Source organism: Ixodes scapularis, unplaced genomic scaffold (genome assembly GCF_016920785.2).
Source record: "Ixodes scapularis isolate PalLabHiFi unplaced genomic scaffold, ASM1692078v2 PGA_scaffold0__279_contigs__length_252992795, whole genome shotgun sequence".
Lineage (NCBI taxonomy): Eukaryota > Metazoa > Arthropoda > Arachnida > Ixodida > Ixodidae > Ixodes > Ixodes scapularis.
Genome location: NW_024609835.1, coordinates 150,714,435 through 150,734,945, shown reverse-complemented (window position 1 = coordinate 150,734,945; position 20,511 = coordinate 150,714,435). Strand labels below are relative to the sequence as shown.

Genomic DNA, 20,511 nt, shown 5'->3' with positions numbered 1-20,511 from the left:
GCCAAGGTACACCGAGGCAGGGTATATAACCTTGGGCTCTCACTCTACTGGCGCTACCTGGCTCTTACCGGCAGGCTATAGAGTCACAAGAAATTAAGCAGCAAAAACAAAATCTCGACGCTGAAAAATCAGAGCAACCGTCCTCGCACAAACACTAGGGGCCGATATATAGGGTGAAGGTATAATTCCGAACAACCACAAAACCAAAATCTATTATCTATTAAATATTTAACAAATTCGTGCTGCAGAACAAGATGCCGAAGGAAAGAGAGCCCTAGTTTTGCTAGGACGCTTTATCTTGCAGCGTGCTCCAGAGGCAGGAGCGGCATATCCTCGGGGCGATGAGAAGTCGTCAGTTTGAACTCGTCGTCCCGCCACTCGGAGAAAGGACATCACACACCACACACAAACACGCAAACCATACGGTGAACGTGGAAACGTACTTGAATATCCTTGCGCCTATGCGTTGTGAGAATATGAAGGCTCTTCGGGAGTTTCTGATGTTCCGTGCAACGAAACGATTCATCTGTAAACAAATTGCATCGGATGTCCTCGGCATGCAAAGCAGATAAGCAAGCCGGACATCATCGCATCGATAAGCGACCATCGAGACGGACGTCTCAATGGAGGAAAATTTCACGAAGTGAGGGAAACTTCGCCAAAAATAGGGAAATTTTAGGCGTCCAATGATAGAGGGAGAAACGTAAAAAGTCTATCACGCGTGCGCTATAGGCGGTCGCCCTCTGGCCGGAGGCCCTATTCCCGAACGTTTATCGTCTTTTGAAGATCCTATCGACTCTGCGCGTAACAACGGCGGAAGCTGAGCGCTCGTTGTCTTCACTATACAAGGTTTGAAAACATACCTGAGAGCGTCCACTTCCAGTGAGCGACTGCTCGGTCTAGTGCTTTTTAATGTTGACCGCGACATTGAAGTTCAAATGGTGCACATCATTAATTTAGGTATCTTTGCCATGAACGCAGGCGGCTGCGTTTTAATATGTAGCCGCTTGGCCTAAATGAAATAATCAAGAGAGCCTGTAAATTGCTTCCTGAAATAACAAGTCACAGTTACTTTTTTATTCGCAGTAATTTATAGTCGAAAGCACGTAATTCTGATCAGTACACAAGGTGTGCATAAGCGCAGCGCCACCCGCTGCTTACAGAGCAATTGTTTTTTACAATTCATTTAATATTCCTTACGTCACTGACATTGTTTTTTATTATCACCATATGGGCGTGTTATCAAGTCCACATTATTTTAATTTAACTATGTATTTCCGTGAGGATAGTTCGTTTTACTTTGCCTTGAAATTGCCGTCCTTCACCCCACAAATGTTTCGAAATATCCGTTCTTTATGTATATGAGATCAAGTTCCGCATCCCATCAAAAAAGCATGAATGAAGAAATATTGACTATTCTATTTATTTGAGTATTTTCTACTCCACAAACATTCCTCCCAGCAACAAAAAACAAATTGTTCTGTGTCTGTTTATACAGACGGAAGTTAGTCTCCCTCTGTGGGCGTCTGGTGTCTTAGCCGTAGATGTGCAATTTAGCCAGTGCGGTACAACCGCTAACCTGGAGTCTTGAACTTGCATCGCGCAGTAGTGATACACGACCGCACGCCGGTACGATGCTCATCCAGATCGAAACGGGCAGGGGTGGATATTGAGCCCAGGATCGCTGTGTTCTGCAGCGCGAGCTTTCGCTCCACGTGCTCCGAGCTGGTGTGCGCTAGACCACTCGGCCACCGATCCCCCAACATTCCTCCCGAAAGCATATAAGTTGGTAGGGTCTTCACCCTGGGACAGACAGACAGACATGTCTGTCTGTCCCAGGGTGAAGACATCCACTATTGTCCTGATTGTGCCAACGCGGGACGCTCTCGCGCACTCGGTGCGTGACTTGGGTGGTAAAATGGCGTCTATGCATTATTTAAAGTTATGCGCTCGAGCTGTGTGACACCGGATTGCGCGCACTTCAAAATGCATAAAAAAGCGATTGGGCAGAAAAATGGCTTAGATGTCACCACTCAAGCAAAAGCGCGCGTGTGTATGAAGGCACTCTAATAAGTTGGGGATAGTGCGCGCCCCCCTTTGCTCCGTGCCCCGTGCAAGACCGACTGAGTGAGCAGGGCAGCGAGCGGGCGTAATGGCGGGGGGGGTGTTCGACCCTCGAATCCTTCCCACCCCTCTTTCTGCCTACGCCACTGGCTGCGTCGGCTCCAACAAAACCGGTTTTTACCCTGCTTTGTTGGAGCCGACGCAAGCAACCCGTACGTCGCAAGGCGTTGCAGTCGAGCTCGGTCAGTCTGAACGCAAGGGTGTGAATCGCCCTTCAGAATGCGTCCGAGCCGGAAGGAAAACGTTTCGCACGACGACTTCTGCTACGAACGAGTCTCCATAACCAGACTAAAGTTACTGGCGCTGACTATAACTTGTTCGAAATCATAAAGACAGAATCCTATCACCCCTTGGCTAAGGAACTTCACAGTTGAATTAAGAGCGAAACCAGTGAGTCTAGTATCTTTGAGTCATATCTAAAGAAGAAGCTATTCATCGCGTTTAACACTTCCGTTGTGTGCGCCCGCCAGCGGAACGACAGTTGAAGTATCGTTCACTTTGAGGCGCACGATGCTATAACAGTGTAAACACGAAGATTCAAGCTCTAGTATCGTAAATAAAATGAACATAAATCCCCCTCGAGCTATTGAAAAGTAATGTCAAAGTAATTTCCTTATTTTTGGAAAGTTATTGTAATGTAATGTCATTACTTCTAGTTCGGGGCAATTTCTAGCGGAATTTATGTACATTTTCGCAGTTTTCGCGAAAGTAATTCATGATGTCATTTATTTATGTAATTAATTGATTTATATAACTCATTCATTAATTCTTGACAACTCCGTATCGTACTATGCTCCATTTCACTTTAAGCGCGACCGCAGCCGACGCTACAATCTGTTAGAGCCAATCAAGAAGTGCCAAAAGTACATCGCCTCGGCTTCTATCACCCTTGTGCGTCTGCCATCTCGGTCGCAACCAATCACACACAGTGAATGCGCGGCGATCCTGGATGGACGGATGGATGGATGGATGTTACTGGCTAAAATACCCTTTGTAACGGGCGGTAGCTTGCGCCGCCTAGCCTAAGTTTAAAAAGACAAACAGGATTTCTCCCGCCCTTCTAAGCCAGTTTTCTCTCCCTAGCACCAAACAGTGTGGGATATCACCAGAGTGTACGTGCGTGATTAGTCTAGCCCGTAGTAGCAGACCTTCAGGAGACAACGAGCGCCGTGTGGATGCACTTTTGGGACTGCTTGATTGGCTCCCCTCGAATCGTAACGTTGGTTGCCGCCCTACTTAAACGGGCAATAAAACGAATTTTGGGCTGGGATAATTGAATTTAGAATTGGGAAAATACTAATGGCATATCGTTTGTTTAGCGGGCCAACAAAAAGATGGTATAAAGTAAAATAAAACAGTTTTCGGTACGAAAATGTGAAAACATGGCGGACTATTTTGTACCTCCTTCCCTTCAAAAGCTCTTTCGCCTTTTCACTGTGATACATTCGCGGTACCCACAGCCCGTAAGTTGGCCCAAACGCACGTCGAGCGACAACCCGACCTCACTATTATTCCCCTCAGATCCTAAGCTGACGGTGCGGTGGGAGCTTGACGGACCAATGAACCGCCTTTCTTTCATCACCTGACCCCATTCTCTGCGCGTGGGTATGTGCGAGGGAGCGCGATCACGTGGTATAAGATAGAAGTTTTACTGGCCCAACGAGCACGTAGCTGCCACAGCACTATCAGCTTATCCGGTGAACGGGTGGGCAAAGCAACTCTTGACCGAATTTCGACCGTCGGGCTAATCTTCGAAAAGAAACTTAGGGCGCAAACAAGCTAATACACAAACGAGGGACCGAGCAAGAGGGGAGTTCCTCTTTTTTTCTCCTTGGACTGTTTGGTACGCAGCGCGATTTGTGAGTTTACTAGGAGGAAAGCTATGAAGGAAGAAGTTGAGAAACCGTTTCATGGCCCCTTTTAAAGTGTTATGGACAATCGGAGACTTCTGCGAAACCGACGGCACCTAGCGGCTAAAACTGAAAGCTGTCCCGGCAGGTTTGCTCACCAGCTTTCTTGAGCCAATCAGATTTCCACAGCGCCTACCAGTCTGAAGACGAAGTAAGTTAAAAGCAGCACGCAAAAAAGACGGGGACAAGGAGAGAAGCACACAGGACGAGACTGAACTATCAACTGAACATTTATTAAAAACGGCTCGAACAAGAGACCACCTTAAAATCGAACACCGCACAACGATGACGTCTCGGTCACCTGGCATCAAGAAAATCACTCCATTTTTTGTGCGTCCCCTTACCAATGATAAAGGTGCCTTTGAAGATGAGTTGACAAAGGTAATCTTACATTGCGCGTACAAGTTGCTTCCTCTCATTTACCGCAAGGAAAGGGCATGCTCACGCATTCTTTAATTAACACGGTGGTTCTCAACTATTGATATTTCTTGAACCACTGGTAGATCGACGATGATGGAAAACCCCGTTCGTGGTGAGGGGAAAGGAAATGTATAGGTTAATTATAATAACTATTTAAAAAATGAATATAACTATGGGCTAATGTAAAATAGACTTCTCTTATTGACATTGGGAGAAGAAAAATCACCTGAAAATTAGAACGTTTCTTCTCCAATTAAGCAAAAATACAACATTTATTGCCGGGCTTGACTGATGAGGCTGGGCTTCACGGACCCCTAGAGTGCCTTCGCGGACCCGAAAGGGTTCGCGTACTCCGTTTAAGAACTACTGCTAACACGACGTCCCGGATGACTCGGTCGCGTGACAACGGGATTTTGCATACGACGCCCACCGCGCAGTTCACAAACTTGTTTGTATGTTTGTTAGTACATGAACGCCTGTTGCTGTTTTCCTGATTTGCCTGATTTACGCGCGGGCATAGTTCTGCTGACTTGCGTGGCGCCGAGAATACCAGCCGCACATCGAAACGGTTTGCTACTTTTTTCTAGATTGTGTTATGTCTTACGTAAGTACGGATTCACTTCGGGTCTTTGTTTAAGCTTTTCTTTAGGGCCATAACATTCACTCTTGACCTTTTCTAGAAGGGTTTGAGACAAGCCGAGCAAAACGGACATTGGAAATCCAGCTCTTAAGAGTTGCTTGGCCTGCGTTTGAAAGCTGTCAAGCATGACATGATGACAAGAACTGTGCAGTGCTGCCTGGAGACAGGACTTGGCAATATTTTTTTCACTAGATTTGGTCGAGCGGAATCGTATCGGAAGATTTTCTTCTTAGATTGCGGGTTGTAGCACCAACACACGTGATGCCCGGTACATTGTAGCGGCAAGTCCAAAAACTGCAGGTACTGACCGTTTCGAAGTTCGTAGGTAAACTTTAAGGCTTTGGAGCAACCCTTGAAAACGTTCATAGCGTTCTCTGCAACTTTGTGCACTGACAATGCACCAACAGTTTTCAAGACGACCAGATAATCGCCAACCCACACCTTACATACATGCTTCTTGCGCACTTCCTTTCGAATGGTCCAATCAAACTTCCCTGTCTTTTTTGAGCCTGTCATTTTTGCACGCTGCTTTTAATTTATTAAGTCATGAACCAACTCGCCTGCATGGCTACCTTAATGAAGACAAAGCGGTGCAAGTAGGTTCAAAAATACCATGATGAAAATTGTCAATAACGCGACAGACATACTACTGACAAGGACAAGCCTCAAGCCCATGCAGCATGCCCGCGAAGGTACCCTTGGCAGCCTTGCAGTCTATCGGTGCTTGTGAAGTATGTCTGCGAGAGAGTGATTGCTAGCCTGTCAAATATACATTCGCGGACATGCTGCACATGCTTGAGAGTTGTCGGAATTGACACTTTCTGATTGTTTTTCTGTGCCAGGATGTTATAGGAGGTACTTACTAAGTATCCACAGGACGCCATATTTGATGGCGGTGTTTCAGCGCATGCTCAGAACGAGCTCACATTAATAGCCTGCTAAGACCGGAAATCGATGGTGCCGAATGCACGTTGCAAAAGGACTGTGGATCATCGCCGTCAGCAGCCGCGCACACAGCTATGGCCGCCAGTGAACCTCACTTCCGGAAATAGCTGTGTGCGCGGCTGCTGAGCACGTGCTGACGGAGAGCTTCCGCTGTTCTTTGCAACGTGCATTCAGCACCATCAAGATTGCCGGTCTTACATCAAGATTGCGCTCTAAACATTGCCATCAAATATGGCGTCCAATGAATACCCCCTATTAGCGGCGAGTTGTTTTGGTGGCGCCCTCCTATGGTTCCATCTCGTGACGTCATTGCCTCGTGAGCAACAACTTCGGTGGTGTCCGTAATGAGCATGGTGGAAGCTTGAAATCAGTGCGTTCTCAAAACAACACTGCCAACACCGTCAAAATTCAAGTTCTAGGATTCTTCTTATATCCGTCGCTGAAAAATCCTTTCCTGGCGTCAAAGTCAGCATTCGGCCAATCGTGTAAGGCCGATCACAGCGATGCTTTCGATCGCGCACGTCGCCAATAATAGGTAAAGGGTGATGTGCGTTCTTTATAAATGGAGCGAAGTGTAATTGAAATTGGTGTGGCCACGAAATTTCCCCTCAGACTCTGAGCCAATAGGAAAACTTAGTTAATCGGTGCTGCCATTTAGGCATGGGGCAACCAACCGCGTTGCCATGGCATTCCTGTGGCAACGCGGTTGTTTGCTTCTTATATTTAAATGGCGGCATCCACTGAATCGGTGACGGACAGGTGAGATTTAGAGCCCGACACTTGCTCACCCAGCAGAAAGTCGGTGTGTAGCGGACGCTCTAGACATCGCGCCGGGAGTGTCGGCAAGTCGTCAAAGCATGGTGGTGGAGGGCTAGCTTATCAAGCCTCGTACTCACAAAGCCTGAGATGGCACCGGGCGGAGAATGTCGTAGAACCTCCGCTTCCAGCACGTGTAGGTTGTCTTCCGTCGTGCTGTGATCGCGCTTGCACATATCGAAACTTTTGGGTACGGCGATCGTATCGAAAGCCAACCGGGACAGCGAGCAGACGGAACAGACCCCAGGCGCGGAGCAGAAGTACCTAACGAAGCCGACCGAGGCGACCGAGCTATGCATGGTATATACACCATAACTCTAGGATTTCGTGTTTTCGAAGTTTATTTGAATTCATTTTTTTTAGATTCCCAATCTTTGGATATTCGGAGTTTATTTTACTGTGCTCCCACTTTATAAAAAATTTAAAAAAAAAAAAGTCCGGCTACCATAACCCGTTGTCCCGAAGGAACCTTGACAAGCTAGAAGGCGAACCTCTTTTGCCAGTAGTTCAAGATTTGATAGGAAACTGAAGTTGGGCGTCTCTTCGGGCCCACTCACAATTGTATCCTTCTAAAGCTTAATTTTAAAACACCATTTTTTTCTTTTGTATTTTGCATTTTTATATTGTTCTTGCGACCTCGAAATTCGTTTTTTTTTCGTATAAATCCAAATCCAAGGAAAATCTGCCAAGAAATGTTTTAGAGCGCAGCTCTTAGGCGCCCGTTTCCGGCTTGAGCGGCGTCGGCGTCGCCGTCGGTGTCACCGTCGCCGTCGGCGTAACCGCGAGCCCCCCCCCCCCCCCCCCCCAAGGACCTCGGGAAAACCTCGGGTTCCTTCGGGAGGACCTCGGGTACCTTCCGTGACCTCGGGGGAGGGGGGGTCACGTGACCCCCCCCCCCCCTCAGTACCCTTCCCTCCACCTCCTCAAGAGCTGCGCTCTAATTCGGTTTTACAGGCAGCTGTAAACGGCTTTCACTTGTTTTTCCTAGATTTTTCTTTTTTTCTTTTTTTTTGTGAACACGGTATTCATTATAACGGAGCGGCGAGAAGACGATGCGAGCAGCGTCGGTACGCAAGGCAGTCTGGAATTCAGTTATTTTTACAGCGTCGCTGAGCACGGGGTCATGCCGTGTCCTGGGGTATTTAAACCGCAATACTCACAGTGAGACTCAGATATTTCAGACACCCTAGAGCGATCTTACGAACAATAATTCAAACTAATCAAATTTACTCTTACCATAACTCAGATACCTGTATATTTCGATGTGTTAGTGCAACTGCATTGTTAGGCGCTACCATTACAGTGTTGGCACATACAAATCCAGGGACATATACTAATTATCTCGGAGATTTTAACAGAACGGATCGCAAATTACTGCCGACATTACCTGGCAAAAAAACATCGACGAACATGTTGCCTGAGCGTTATTAATTAAGACGTGTGACAAGGTCGCATTTATTTCAGGCCATTTTTATACCTCACAACAACTTACGATTTTCCCCATATTGGGGAAAATCGTAAGTATTCCCCAATATGTCCACTCGCGAGTTGTGCAGAAAGAGAATCGCGCGTGCAGAGCTTTGCAGCGTGCTTCGCTTGGAAGAGCAGCTCCGCACCGAAAGCTTCTTTCTGAAGTAACTCGCTCTCGCCCTCAACTCCGACGGCACTATACGAGAAACTCTCAAAGTCAAAGATAAATTTGTTGTATGGAGGTTTAAAAAGTGGAATTTAGTGCATCTTCAGAGGACGTCTGCTCTCTCTGCCGTATATTGTCGCGTCCCGATTCCTGGAACACAGTTCAGTGCGACTGCTAGCCTGGGTTTTGATACTGAATAATGGACTAATGATTACATGACCAAACAGCGGTATACGATTCCCAACGAAGTCAAAATGAGTAGATTTTGATCCTTATCGTGGGAACAGAAAAAAACTAACGCTCCCCCCCCCCCCCTCTCCCCTCTTCCGAATAGTTGCGGCGCCTCTGGTTTTGATATGAACTCGGTCGGGGAAGTATTATTGCCCACAAAATGTGTCGATGACACCCTTTTCATGTTCCTACCCGTTTCTTCGCGACCACAATTATCAGTTGCGAACGACAAGTTCGTTGGTGTATGTAAAAAGTTCGTTGGAAGCTTGGTGTCATCTATGCTTAAATGAAGTCCAATAGACCACCGTGAATAGACCGATCTTACAGCTAGCTTGAGTACGCCACCGCTGCCGCCAAGCATCGTGGGAGCTGTAGAGCTGTAGTCTTTCTGCACGCGCGAGAACCCTGCTGGAGGTCTGCGCGAGCAGAGCACGAGGCGGCATGAGCTCTCTCGTGAACTGGCGTCTGCTTGAGTACGCCACCGCTGCCGCCAAGCATCGTGGGAGCTGTAGAGCTGTAGTTTTTCTGCACGCGCGAGAACCCTGCTGGAGGTCTGCGCGAGCAGAGCACGAGGCGGCATGAGCTCTCTCGTGAACTGGCGTCTGCTTGAGTACGCCACCGCTGCCGCCAAGCATCGTGGGAGCTGTAGAGCTGTAGTCTTTCTGCACGCGCGAGAACCCTGCTGGAGGTCTGCGCGAGCAGAGCACGAGGCGGCATGAGCTCTCTCGTGAACTGGCGTCTGCTTGAGTACGCCACCGCTGCCGCCAAGCATCGTGGGAGCTGTAGAGCTGTAGTCTTTCTGCACGCGCGAGAACCCTGCTGGAGGTCTGCGCGAGCAGAGCACGAGGCGGCATGAGCTCTCTCGTGAACTGGCGTCTGCTTGAGTACGCCACCGCTGCCGCCAAGCATCGTGGGAGCTGTAGAGCTGTAGTCTTTCTGCACGCGCGAGAACCCTGCTGGAGGTCTGCGCGAGCAGAGCACGAGGCGGCATGAGCTCTCTCGTGAACTGGCGTCTGCTTGAGTACGCCACCGCTGCCGCCAAGCATCGTGGGAGCTGTAGAGCTGTAGTCTTTCTGCACGCGCGAGAACCCTGCTGGAGGTCTGCGCGAGCAGAGCACGAGGCGGCATGAGCTCTCTCGTGAACTGGCGTCTGCTTGAGTACGCCACCGCTGCCGCCAAGCATCGTGGGAGCTGTAGAGCTGTAGTCTTTCTGCACGAGCGAGAACCCTGCTGGAGGTCTGCGCGAGCAGAGCACGAGGCGGCATGAGCTCTCTCGTGAACTGGCGTCTGCTTGAGTACGCCACCGCTGCCGCCAAGCATCGTGGGAGCTGTAGAGCTGTAGTCTTTCTGCACGCGCGAGAACCCTGCTGGAGGTCTGCGCGAGCAGAGCACGAGGCGGCATGAGCTCTCTCGTGAACTGGCGTCTGCTTGAGTACGCCACCGCTGCCGCCAAGCATCGTGGGAGCTGTAGAGCTGTAGTCTTTCTGCACGCGCGAGAACCCTGCTGGAGGTCTGCGCGAGCAGAGCACGAGGCGGCATGAGCTCTCTCGTGAACTGGCGTCTGCTTGAGTACGCCACCGCTGCCGCCAAGCATCGTGGGAGCTGTAGAGCTGTAGTCTTTCTGCACGCGCGAGAACCCTGCTGGAGGTCTGCGCGAGCAGAGCACGAGGCGGCATGAGCTCTCTCGTGAACTGGCGTCTGCTTGAGTACGCCACCGCTGCCGCCAAGCATCGTGGGAGCTGTAGAGCTGTAGTCTTTCTGCACGCGCGAGAACCCTGCTGGAGGTCTGCGCGAGCAGAGCACGAGGCGGCATGAGCTCTCTCGTGAACTGGCGTCTGCTTGAGTACGCCACCGCTGCCGCCAAGCATCGTGGGAGCTGTAGAGCTGTAGTCTTTCTGCACGAGCGAGAACCCTGCTGGAGGTCTGCGCGAGCAGAGCACGAGGCGGCATGAGCTCTCTCGTGAACTGGCGTCTGCTTGAGTACGCCACCGCTGCCGCCAAGCATCGTGGGAGCTGTAGAGCTGTAGTTTTTCTGCGCGCGCGAGAACCCTGCTGGAGGTCTGCGCGAGCAGAGCACGAGGCGGCATGAGCTCTCTCGTGAACTGGCGTCTGCTTGAGTACGCCACCGCTGCCGCCAAGCATCGTGGGAGCTGTAGAGCTGTAGTCTTTCTGCACGCGCGAGAACCCTGCTGGAGGTCTGCGCGAGCAGAGCACGAGGCGGCATGAGCTCTCTCGTGAACTGGCGTCTGCTTGAGTACGCCACCGCTGCCGCCAAGCATCGTGGGAGCTGTAGAGCTGTAGTCTTTCTGCACGCGCGAGAACCCTGCTGGAGGTCTGCGCGAGCAGAGCACGAGGCGGCATGAGCTCTCTCGTGAACTGGCGTCTGCTTGAGTACGCCACCGCTGCCGCCAAGCATCGTGGGAGCTGTAGAGCTGTAGTCTTTCTGCACGCGCGAGAACCCTGCTGGAGGTCTGCGCGAGCAGAGCACGAGGCGGCATGAGCTCTCTCGTGAACTGGCGTCTGCTTGAGTACGCCACCGCTGCCGCCAAGCATCGTGGGAGCTGTAGAGCTGTAGTCTTTCTGCACGAGCGAGAACCCTGCTGGAGGTCTGCGCGAGCAGAGCACGAGGCGGCATGAGCTCTCTCGTGAACTGGCGTCTGCTTGAGTACGCCACCGCTGCCGCCAAGCATCGTGGGAGCTGTAGAGCTGTAGTTTTTCTGCACGCGCGAGAACCCTGCTGGAGGTCTGCGCGAGCAGAGCACGAGGCGGCATGAGCTCTCTCGTGAACTGGCGTCTGCTTGAGTACGCCACCGCTGCCGCCAAGCATCGTGGGAGCTGTAGAGCTGTAGTCTTTCTGCACGCGCGAGAACCCTGCTGGAGGTCTGCGCGAGCAGAGCACGAGGCGGCATGAGCTCTCTCGTGAACTGGCGTCTGCTTGAGTACGCCACCGCTGCCGCCAAGCATCGTGGGAGCTGTAGAGCTGTAGTCTTTCTGCACGCGCGAGAACCCTGCTGGAGGTCTGCGCGAGCAGAGCACGAGGCGGCATGAGCTCTCTCGTGAACTGGCGTCTGCTTGAGTACGCCACCGCTGCCGCCAAGCATCGTGGGAGCTGTAGAGCTGTAGTCTTTCTGCACGCGCGAGAACCCTGCTGGAGGTCTGCGCGAGCAGAGCACGAGGCGGCATGAGCTCTCTCGTGAACTGGCGTCTGCTTGAGTACGCCACCGCTGCCGCCAAGCATCGTGGGAGCTGTAGAGCTGTAGTCTTTCTGCACGCGCGAGAACCCTGCTGGAGGTCTGCGCGAGCAGAGCACGAGGCGGCATGAGCTCTCTCGTGAACTGGCGTCTGCTTGAGTACGCCACCGCTGCCGCCAAGCATCGTGGGAGCTGTAGAGCTGTAGTCTTTCTGCACGAGCGAGAACCCTGCTGGAGGTCTGCGCGAGCAGAGCACGAGGCGGCATGAGCTCTCTCGTGAACTGGCGTCTGCTTGAGTACGCCACCGCTGCCGCCAAGCATCGTGGGAGCTGTAGAGCTGTAGTCTTTCTGCACGCGCGAGAACCCTGCTGGAGGTCTGCGCGAGCAGAGCACGAGGCGGCATGAGCTCTCTCGTGAACTGGCGTCTGCTTGAGTACGCCACCGCTGCCGCCAAGCATCGTGGGAGCTGTAGAGCTGTAGTCTTTCTGCACGCGCGAGAACCCTGCTGGAGGTCTGCGCGAGCAGAGCACGAGGCGGCATGAGCTCTCTCGTGAACTGGCGTCTGCTTGAGTACGCCACCGCTGCCGCCAAGCATCGTGGGAGCTGTAGAGCTGTAGTCTTTCTGCACGCGCGAGAACCCTGCTGGAGGTCTGCGCGAGCAGAGCACGAGGCGGCATGAGCTCTCTCGTGAACTGGCGTCTGCTTGAGTACGCCACCGCTGCCGCCAAGCATCGTGGGAGCTGTAGAGCTGTAGTCTTTCTGCACGCGCGAGAACCCTGCTGGAGGTCTGCGCGAGCAGAGCACGAGGCGGCATGAGCTCTCTCGTGAACTGGCGTCTGCTTGAGTACGCCACCGCTGCCGCCAAGCATCGTGGGAGCTGTAGAGCTGTAGTCTTTCTGCACGAGCGAGAACCCTGCTGGAGGTCTGCGCGAGCAGAGCACGAGGCGGCATGAGCTCTCTCGTGAACTGGCGTCTGCTTGAGTACGCCACCGCTGCCGCCAAGCATCGTGGGAGCTGTAGAGCTGTAGTCTTTCTGCACGCGCGAGAACCCTGCTGGAGGTCTGCGCGAGCAGAGCACGAGGCGGCATGAGCTCTCTCGTGAACTGGCGTCTGCTTGAGTACGCCACCGCTGCCGCCAAGCATCGTGGGAGCTGTAGAGCTGTAGTCTTTCTGCACGAGCGAAAATTCTGCTGGAGGTCTGCGCGAGCAGAGCACGAGGCGGCATGAGCTCTCTCGTGAACTGGCGTCTGCCTCCTATGAACTACAGTTATGGCGGCGTCACGCATGCGTGGAACGCTTGGTGAGATCGGTCTATTATTTTCACAATTATCGACGAAAAAAAAAACAATAGTTTATTTCCATCGATGAAAGTAAACTGAATCCTTGTGAAGACGCCATACGCATCGAGCGTGTTGCCAGTCGTAAAAAGGCGACCACAGCGACGCGTATGGACGCACATATCGAAAATACCCAGGATCTCTTTTTAAAAAAATCTGGGTATTGAGCCCAGGATATATATGATGATGACACGTTTTTTGCGGCTGCGGCTCTAGCTATATTTTAATCATTAGTTTTTGTTTGTTTTTGTTGTTGTTTTTTTAGCACCGGAAAGTAAAAAGGGAAAAAAAAAAGATTCCTAGGACACTTAAGCACTTTTTATGAGTTTTGAATGCGAAAACATGAATGTGTAAATGAAAGCCGTTGAGCGGTCCTTCGAGTTTTGCGGTGCGAGTCCGTGGCCCCACCGCTTTCGGCCCTCGGGGACTCCGGCGCCTTTCACCGGCGCGGGGCCGCAGCGTCATCGGGTGGCGTTCCTTGAAACTATGACGCGCGCCCCAAGTTATCCAATAATTCGCTGCTAGTCTGCTACAGACTACAGGTCGGTTCGCTCCGTGGGACCAGTTTACGCTTTCGCATTAATAAAGCCCTTGTATGAGCGGTGCCTAGGCATCTACTTTCTTGAAACTCGCGGAAGCCAATGATTTGGACATACGAAGGTGTCCATGGAATAACGAGACAGGGATAACGTTTGCCTTCAGAACCGCTACCTGCGCAGTTGCGCTGCGCATGACGTTCGCGCAGTATATACGGCTTTGCGTTCGCGGACTTACAGATACTGCGCAGAGATTATTTGCAACCCCGTACATTGTCGGAGCCTCATCAATCACTGGTTCTTGTGGCTGGCGTTATGTGAGCATTGCGGAAAAGCAGAAGCGCGGGCTCCGTTCACGCATACACACACACACACACACACACAAATCCTTTTTTTTTTTTGTAACTACGATGTTTATTTATTATGAACTAGCATGTGTTGAGAGCTCATCCTACTAGGTGTCCCCTCAAAAAATTACAAAATTTCTTTCGCTACAAAAATAAGATAAACAAAATATACTATCGAACGCTCATTTTTCCCCTCAAATGTAGCCCTAGCGGTCCGAACCAGATGCCAAATTTTAAGAACTAACCGTTTTCTGAATCGAAGGCTATAACCATTTTCTTCAATTTAATATGGAAAAATGGCGGCAGACATACATCTTATAATACATGGAGCTGAATGGCGCCGGTTACCCAAAATATGCCCCATTTTTCCATTTATATATTTTTTTTAATCACCTATAGCTAATAGAGAGTTTTAGTAGATCGTTCCCATGACTCCGATAACGATACCCGATACTCCGCCACCGCCCTTTTTGTGCATGCATAGTATCGTTATCGGGGCTATCGGAGGTATCGGAACGATCTACTAAAACTCTCTATTGACTGAGATAACGGTTAGTTCTTACACCTTGGCATCTGGTTTGGATCGCTAGCGTTACATTTGGGCGGAGAGTGAGCGTTCGGCGATGCGGAGTTTAGCCTTAGAGTAAAAAATACGCCGTAATTCTCTTTTATTTTATTTTTTTCCCTTTTTTGCGGACAAGTTTCATTTTTGTTACTCACTACACGCTCAACTTTGCAGCTTAGCAGAAAGTGGTTAATAGGCGTTACTAGATGTAGCTCCTCTATTACAATCTTTGACTCTCTTGTTCCGTTTCAGCAGTTTGTCTGCATGCACATTATAAAAAAACTGAAAGTTGAGACAAGAAATCACCTAAACTGCGCTGAAGACAATGGCTGTCTTACTGGCTGTTTTTCCAAGGTTCGTTGCGTGCTGGCATCTTTAGCTGCGTAAGATGGGCATACGTTAGACGGAAAAACGTCAGCAAAAGTACTATTTAAAGTTCCATCAGAACGTGAACACATTACCAGAATCATAAGGGACCAACTAATAAGAAAAAAGAACTAAAATAGGTTGTACTCTCATCATATTTCAGAAGGCGGGTGTGTCTGAAAGAAGGCACCCTACATGAGGCTCATTGACTGCTGCTACTCTACTAACGTCCAAAGCATTGCCTCCGAATATGCAGATTAAAGTTGCAATGCCCCTCTGCTGCTACAAACGCCTACGAAAAAAAAAAAAAAACGAAACAAAATCGAGTTCAACAGCCCGTAGATAGCAAGTGCCCTTCCGTGCTCAGAGTGCGTTAGCCAGCACGGCACGCCACAAAGCGAGTGCAGAGTGCAGGTCTTCTCTACCTGCGCGGATGGCGGCAGCTGCCCGTGGCGTGCACCGCGTACACGTTCTATCGACCGGCTCGGTCCGCACGAGTCTGTGGTCATCACTGAGGACCATCGCGCGCTCCTTCTTTGAATCCGTTTCCATTTTGTTCCGAAAGAACGCCTTCGAGCAAGACGATTAAGTCGAGATGGCTAGTGTATAATACCGCGACTGCTGTGCCCGGAGCGCCGAAGTTCCGGGTGATTCTGCTTAGTGTGTGTTTGTAGTATCTGGACTTATTGGAATTTTTCAGTTGGAAGAGTGCTGTTAGCTTCGGAGGAACGCGTCTCGTGTAGTTTATTCTGGTTCGAGTAAGTGCACGAAAAAGAAACGCATCTCTGTGCTGAGGATCGGACGTGTGCCAAGTGTGAAGTAAAGAGTTCCCGGTGTCTGGGGGGGAGAGGGGGGGGGGGGGTTGATAGGATAGGCTATATCGGGTAAAATACGTATTTCGAGTATGCGCGTTGAACACGCTTGTTTCCGTTTCCAGTGGAATTGATCAATCAGGTTATTATATTGGATTCTTGAAATATCATTAAATTGTTTTTTCTGCTAACAACCATTTATAATATTTGCCATGCTTATTGCGTGTACACTGAAAGGCACTGTTAGCGCGAACACAACTTCGGCGTCTTTTCGCATTTCACTTCGAAAAGCTACTGGCGCGCATAAAAAGCTGCCACTTCTAAAATATCCCAACTGAGTACTTTTTAAGGCTATAGTATAGGCTTAATGTTAGTTTTTCAAGACTAAAAGAAATACAGGGGAAAAAACAGCGATGGCTTGTTCGCGCTAACAGTGCCGCGGAATGTACACGTTATACTTTCTTTACAAACTACGTTAATGAATTTCAATGAAGCCTTAGTAGCGTTTATTTCCATACTTATTTGTAGGTTATATGCATTTAAAAGGCGAACAAGGTCAAATAAATTATATTTCCTAAGATATATAATTCAAGGAAGGAAAGTACTAAGAACTAAGAAACAAGAAAGCTTGGAGAGAACTTCGTCCCCCAACGTACTGTAAAAAAAAAATGGCAGTCAGCGAACTTAAACAGACAAACCATCTTAGTGAATATTGCCATCTTTAAAAAGCCTCTAACACTCCGAAAAAAAAAATTTTTTTTTCATGCTAGGCGTTGAAATGGCATATCAGGACATTACAAAAAAAATGTTTCACTATAGTGTTGCATAGTTTTTTTTTTTTTATTTTTTTTTTTATAAAAATAGAAATTTGAGGCCCAATTCAAGGTTCCCGCGTCAGTGCACTGTGACGTAACAGAGGCCCTTTAAAGGCGACTTTAGTCTAAATCGTACGTGTTTTGGCCGCCAGAGTTGAATAAGTTCGCGCAACGTAATTATGATTTCCAATATTCCAAACAGAAACGGTGAAACGTTTGTATCTAAATCACCACTGAACATTGAAAATCATGAATATCACATTTCTTTTCCGTCGCCAACTTGAGGCCGTGACGTCTGCTTGCTAACCTGACATATCGCTAAGTCTGCACTGCCTTCGCCCATAGCACCAGAAATGAGCAGACACCTCAGATTTTCAGCGAGCACTCGAATCAGTACAGCCGTTTATAAATTCACGCGCTCGTGCTATGTGCTTTCGACGGTAATGACTCGGTAATTAACTTTTTATCATCTTTTGTTTCGTGAGTGTTTATGTTGTTTTTTTTTGTACTACGCATACGAGCTGCCCCTCCCTTGAAGGCCCTGTTCTTCAAGGTACTAATAAAATAAATAAATACATAACATTTTATATGGTGGCCACACGTCCGAATTTATATCTAATCATTTTACACAGATTGTTTCGTACCGTTCAAAAATCCACTCCGGCGTTTTACTTACCATGTCGGAACCAAAAGTCCTAGGATGGGTGCAAGGGACACTGAACTCCAAACGAATACCTTAAAGTGCCTGAAGAGTACGTCACAAAACGTACGCTCCCCCCCCCCCCCTCTCAAAAAAAAAAAAAAAAAGATGAAAAGAGCACAGTGTACGCAATAGTTTCGCCACAATTCAAAAGCGATTCCAAAACGTGACACTGAGGTACTTTTATATTGCAAAAAAACGTGTTCCTCCCAGACACAAAATTTTGTTTAGAGAGTTTAGTGCTTTTACCGTGAGACAGCCTTTGGGAGCTGCCACTCGTCCGCTTCCTTCGATGCACTGAAGACAAAGTTAACAAGCCGGATGCTGGTTTAGGTCACACATCAACTAAACCAGAGACGACGTACGAGGAAACGAGGGACAAACACGTGTCTCCCTTGACGCCTTGCCTTTTCGCGCGCAGTGCGAAGCCTCCCAGGGCCTGGGCTTCCGACGCGGCAGCTACCGTTGCCGCTGCAAGGAGGGCTTCTACGCGCCCGGCGTGGTCCAGGCGCCCGGAGACCCTGGCGGCGCGGGCGAGATGGTCGGTGAGGCGCTGGAGGCTTCGGGCGAGGCGTTCCACTGCCTGCCGTGCCCCGCGCGCTGCGGCAATGCGTGCCAGGAGGAAGGACAGGCCTGCTTCGTCCAGTACAACATGGCCTGGCGAAGCCTGGCCCTCGGCCTGCAGAGCTTCTGCACTACCGTCACCCTGGTGCTCATGGTCATCGTGTTCAGGCTACGCAAGTCCAAGGTGCGCAGCGTGACCGGCCAACGGATCAGCGCGACTTAAACCGTCTCCGTGATTGCAATTCGAGATTAGGCAAACGCTCACTGTGACATCTTTATTTTGATTTCGTTCTCAACGACGGAATTTCGCGCAATGTCAAGAGTGTCAGTTGTGACAATGTTGGTTTAAGAATGTGATGACATCAACTTTTCATTGTTATTTTTTCACGCGTTATCAAACTTGTAGTTCGCAATTGATGGTAAGTTGTCAAGATTACGACTCATGACGTCACGGCGAGGCAAATTCTGGTCGTGACGTCACTAACAGAAACATTAAGAGGGCGCCACCGAAACATCTCGGCGCTAATAGTCGCCGAAGATTTAAGAAACATGGGGGTAGCGAACCCCCAGCATCTCATTATCGTTCCGCAGTCAATGAGGTTGCGGCATTCCCTTACAAAAATCTGTAGCTAAATTCTTTTGAATTTTTGTTGAAAATTTTCTGGAATCGTATTGAATTTCTTTTTAAACTTTTTTTATGTTTTTTAGACTTTGTTTTGACAACTTATTTAACTCCTAGTTAAAATTGGCCACTTAAATTTTTTAGAATTCCTTCTTACATAAATTATTTTGAATTCCTTCTTACATAAATTCTTTTGAATTCCTTGCTTACATAAATCCTTTTGAATTCCTTCTTACATAAATTTTGTTGAATTCCTTTTGGCAAAACCGCAAATTCACGTTTAAAAAAAACACTAAATTTTTTAATATATTTTTTTAATTTCGTTAGGAAATTGTGTCTTTTTAATACATACACATCCCACATATAAGCTATGTAAACAAACACAAACACCATCAAGCACTCAACACCAGAAACACAGTCCTGTTGACAGCACCAGAGCCTTATATAGCCTACATATCGAAGGTAATCATTTGGCCGGTGACCACCTGAGCACTTACTAAGTTTCCAAGTCTCCGGTCTCTTTCTCGAAAGTCTGTCAAAGGAAAGACGGTGTTTCGAAGTTCGTGGACTCTATCTCTTACTAAAAAGCATTGGTACAACTAATAATAATTTCGTGTAGTCGCTAAAACAATATCCACAAAAACGACTCATAGAACAAATGTTATCGCTTCTCTGCATAGCACCACTTGGGACGAAGCCAGTCAAGGCGGTTGCTCCGCTTTAAAATAGTTATTTTGCTCTTCTTTACTAGTTGAATAGGGTCAATAATTCAACGATAGTCATTTACAAAGTGAGAACGGCAGGGCGTGTTTTTCGAACGCCTGGCCTCCAGCACGCGCCCCATGCCTTCCGTCGTGCTTTGACTGCGCAGTCGAGCTCGAGGGGCGCGAGACGTCGAAGAGTTGTCAAGGATAGAAGGCTCGCGCTGGAGGCAGAAGAACGGAAGCTCCTCCCTACGGTTCTCAACTTGTCAGAGACTATTGAGAAACTTAGTGACTTTTGACATTTATTTAAGATGTGTTATGTTCAATAAAAAGTCAACAGAAAGTCTGTAGCTTTTCTTTCGACACTGGCTACAGAAAGTCAACTGAATAATTTAAACACCATGTAAATAGAACGTCTGCAGTATTTCTGATAACACTTTCAACAGGAAGTGAACAGAAAAAGATACAACGTAGAGTTAATAGAAAGTCAATAGCTTTTCTTTTGACTCGGGCAGAAGAAAATCGTAAAAAACGTTCAACACAAAATCAACAAACATTTTGTTGACCATGTCAACAGGAAGTCAGTCAAAATAAAGTAATCAAAGTGAACAGGAAGTCAACGTATTTTCAATAAAAAGTAAAAAAAAACAAAACATCCGTCATATCGGACCCCGCACACGACCGCAGACCAAATAAAATAATAAAAAATGTCTCTTTTTATAAAAGATTATAAAGAAATAATGTCAATAGGTTTTCTTTTTATTTTTTAGAAAATAACCTACAAAAAAGTTGTTACAACTTCTTATTTTTTTTATAAATAAGTCTACAAAACCAAATCTATTGTTTTTCCTTTTGAATTTTTTTAGAAAATAATCTACAGAAAAACGTCTTTACAAGTTCTTTTTAATTTTTTATAAATAAGTCTACAAAACAAAATCTATTGTTTTTCCTTTTGAATTTTTTTAGAAAATATCCTATAGAAAAACGTCTTTACAAGTTCTTTTTAATTTTTTTATAAATAAGACTACAAAACAAAATCTATTGTTTTTCCTTTTGAATTTTTTTAGAAAATATCCTATAGAAAAACGTCTTTGCAAGTTCTTTTTAATTTTTTTTATAAATAAGTCTACAAAAAATTCAATATTTTTTTCTTTTGAAAGTTTTTTGACAATAGTCAAAACAAAGTGCGTTTATAAAGGAATTCAGTAGGATCGCGGAAAGTCAATAAGA

General features: G+C 48.1%; 1 protein-coding gene across 1 annotated transcript in view; it reads left to right on the top strand.

The window, feature by feature from the left end:
• Window positions 1-20,511, top strand: part of LOC8036209 (probable G-protein coupled receptor 158) — a 229,250-nt gene that overhangs the window by 138,160 nt on the left and 70,579 nt on the right. The window contains exon 4 of the mRNA XM_029991980.4: window positions 17,813-18,139. Within this exon, the coding sequence (XP_029847840.2) occupies window positions 17,813-18,139 (327 nt within the window). The remainder of the gene's footprint in view (window positions 1-17,812; window positions 18,140-20,511) is intronic.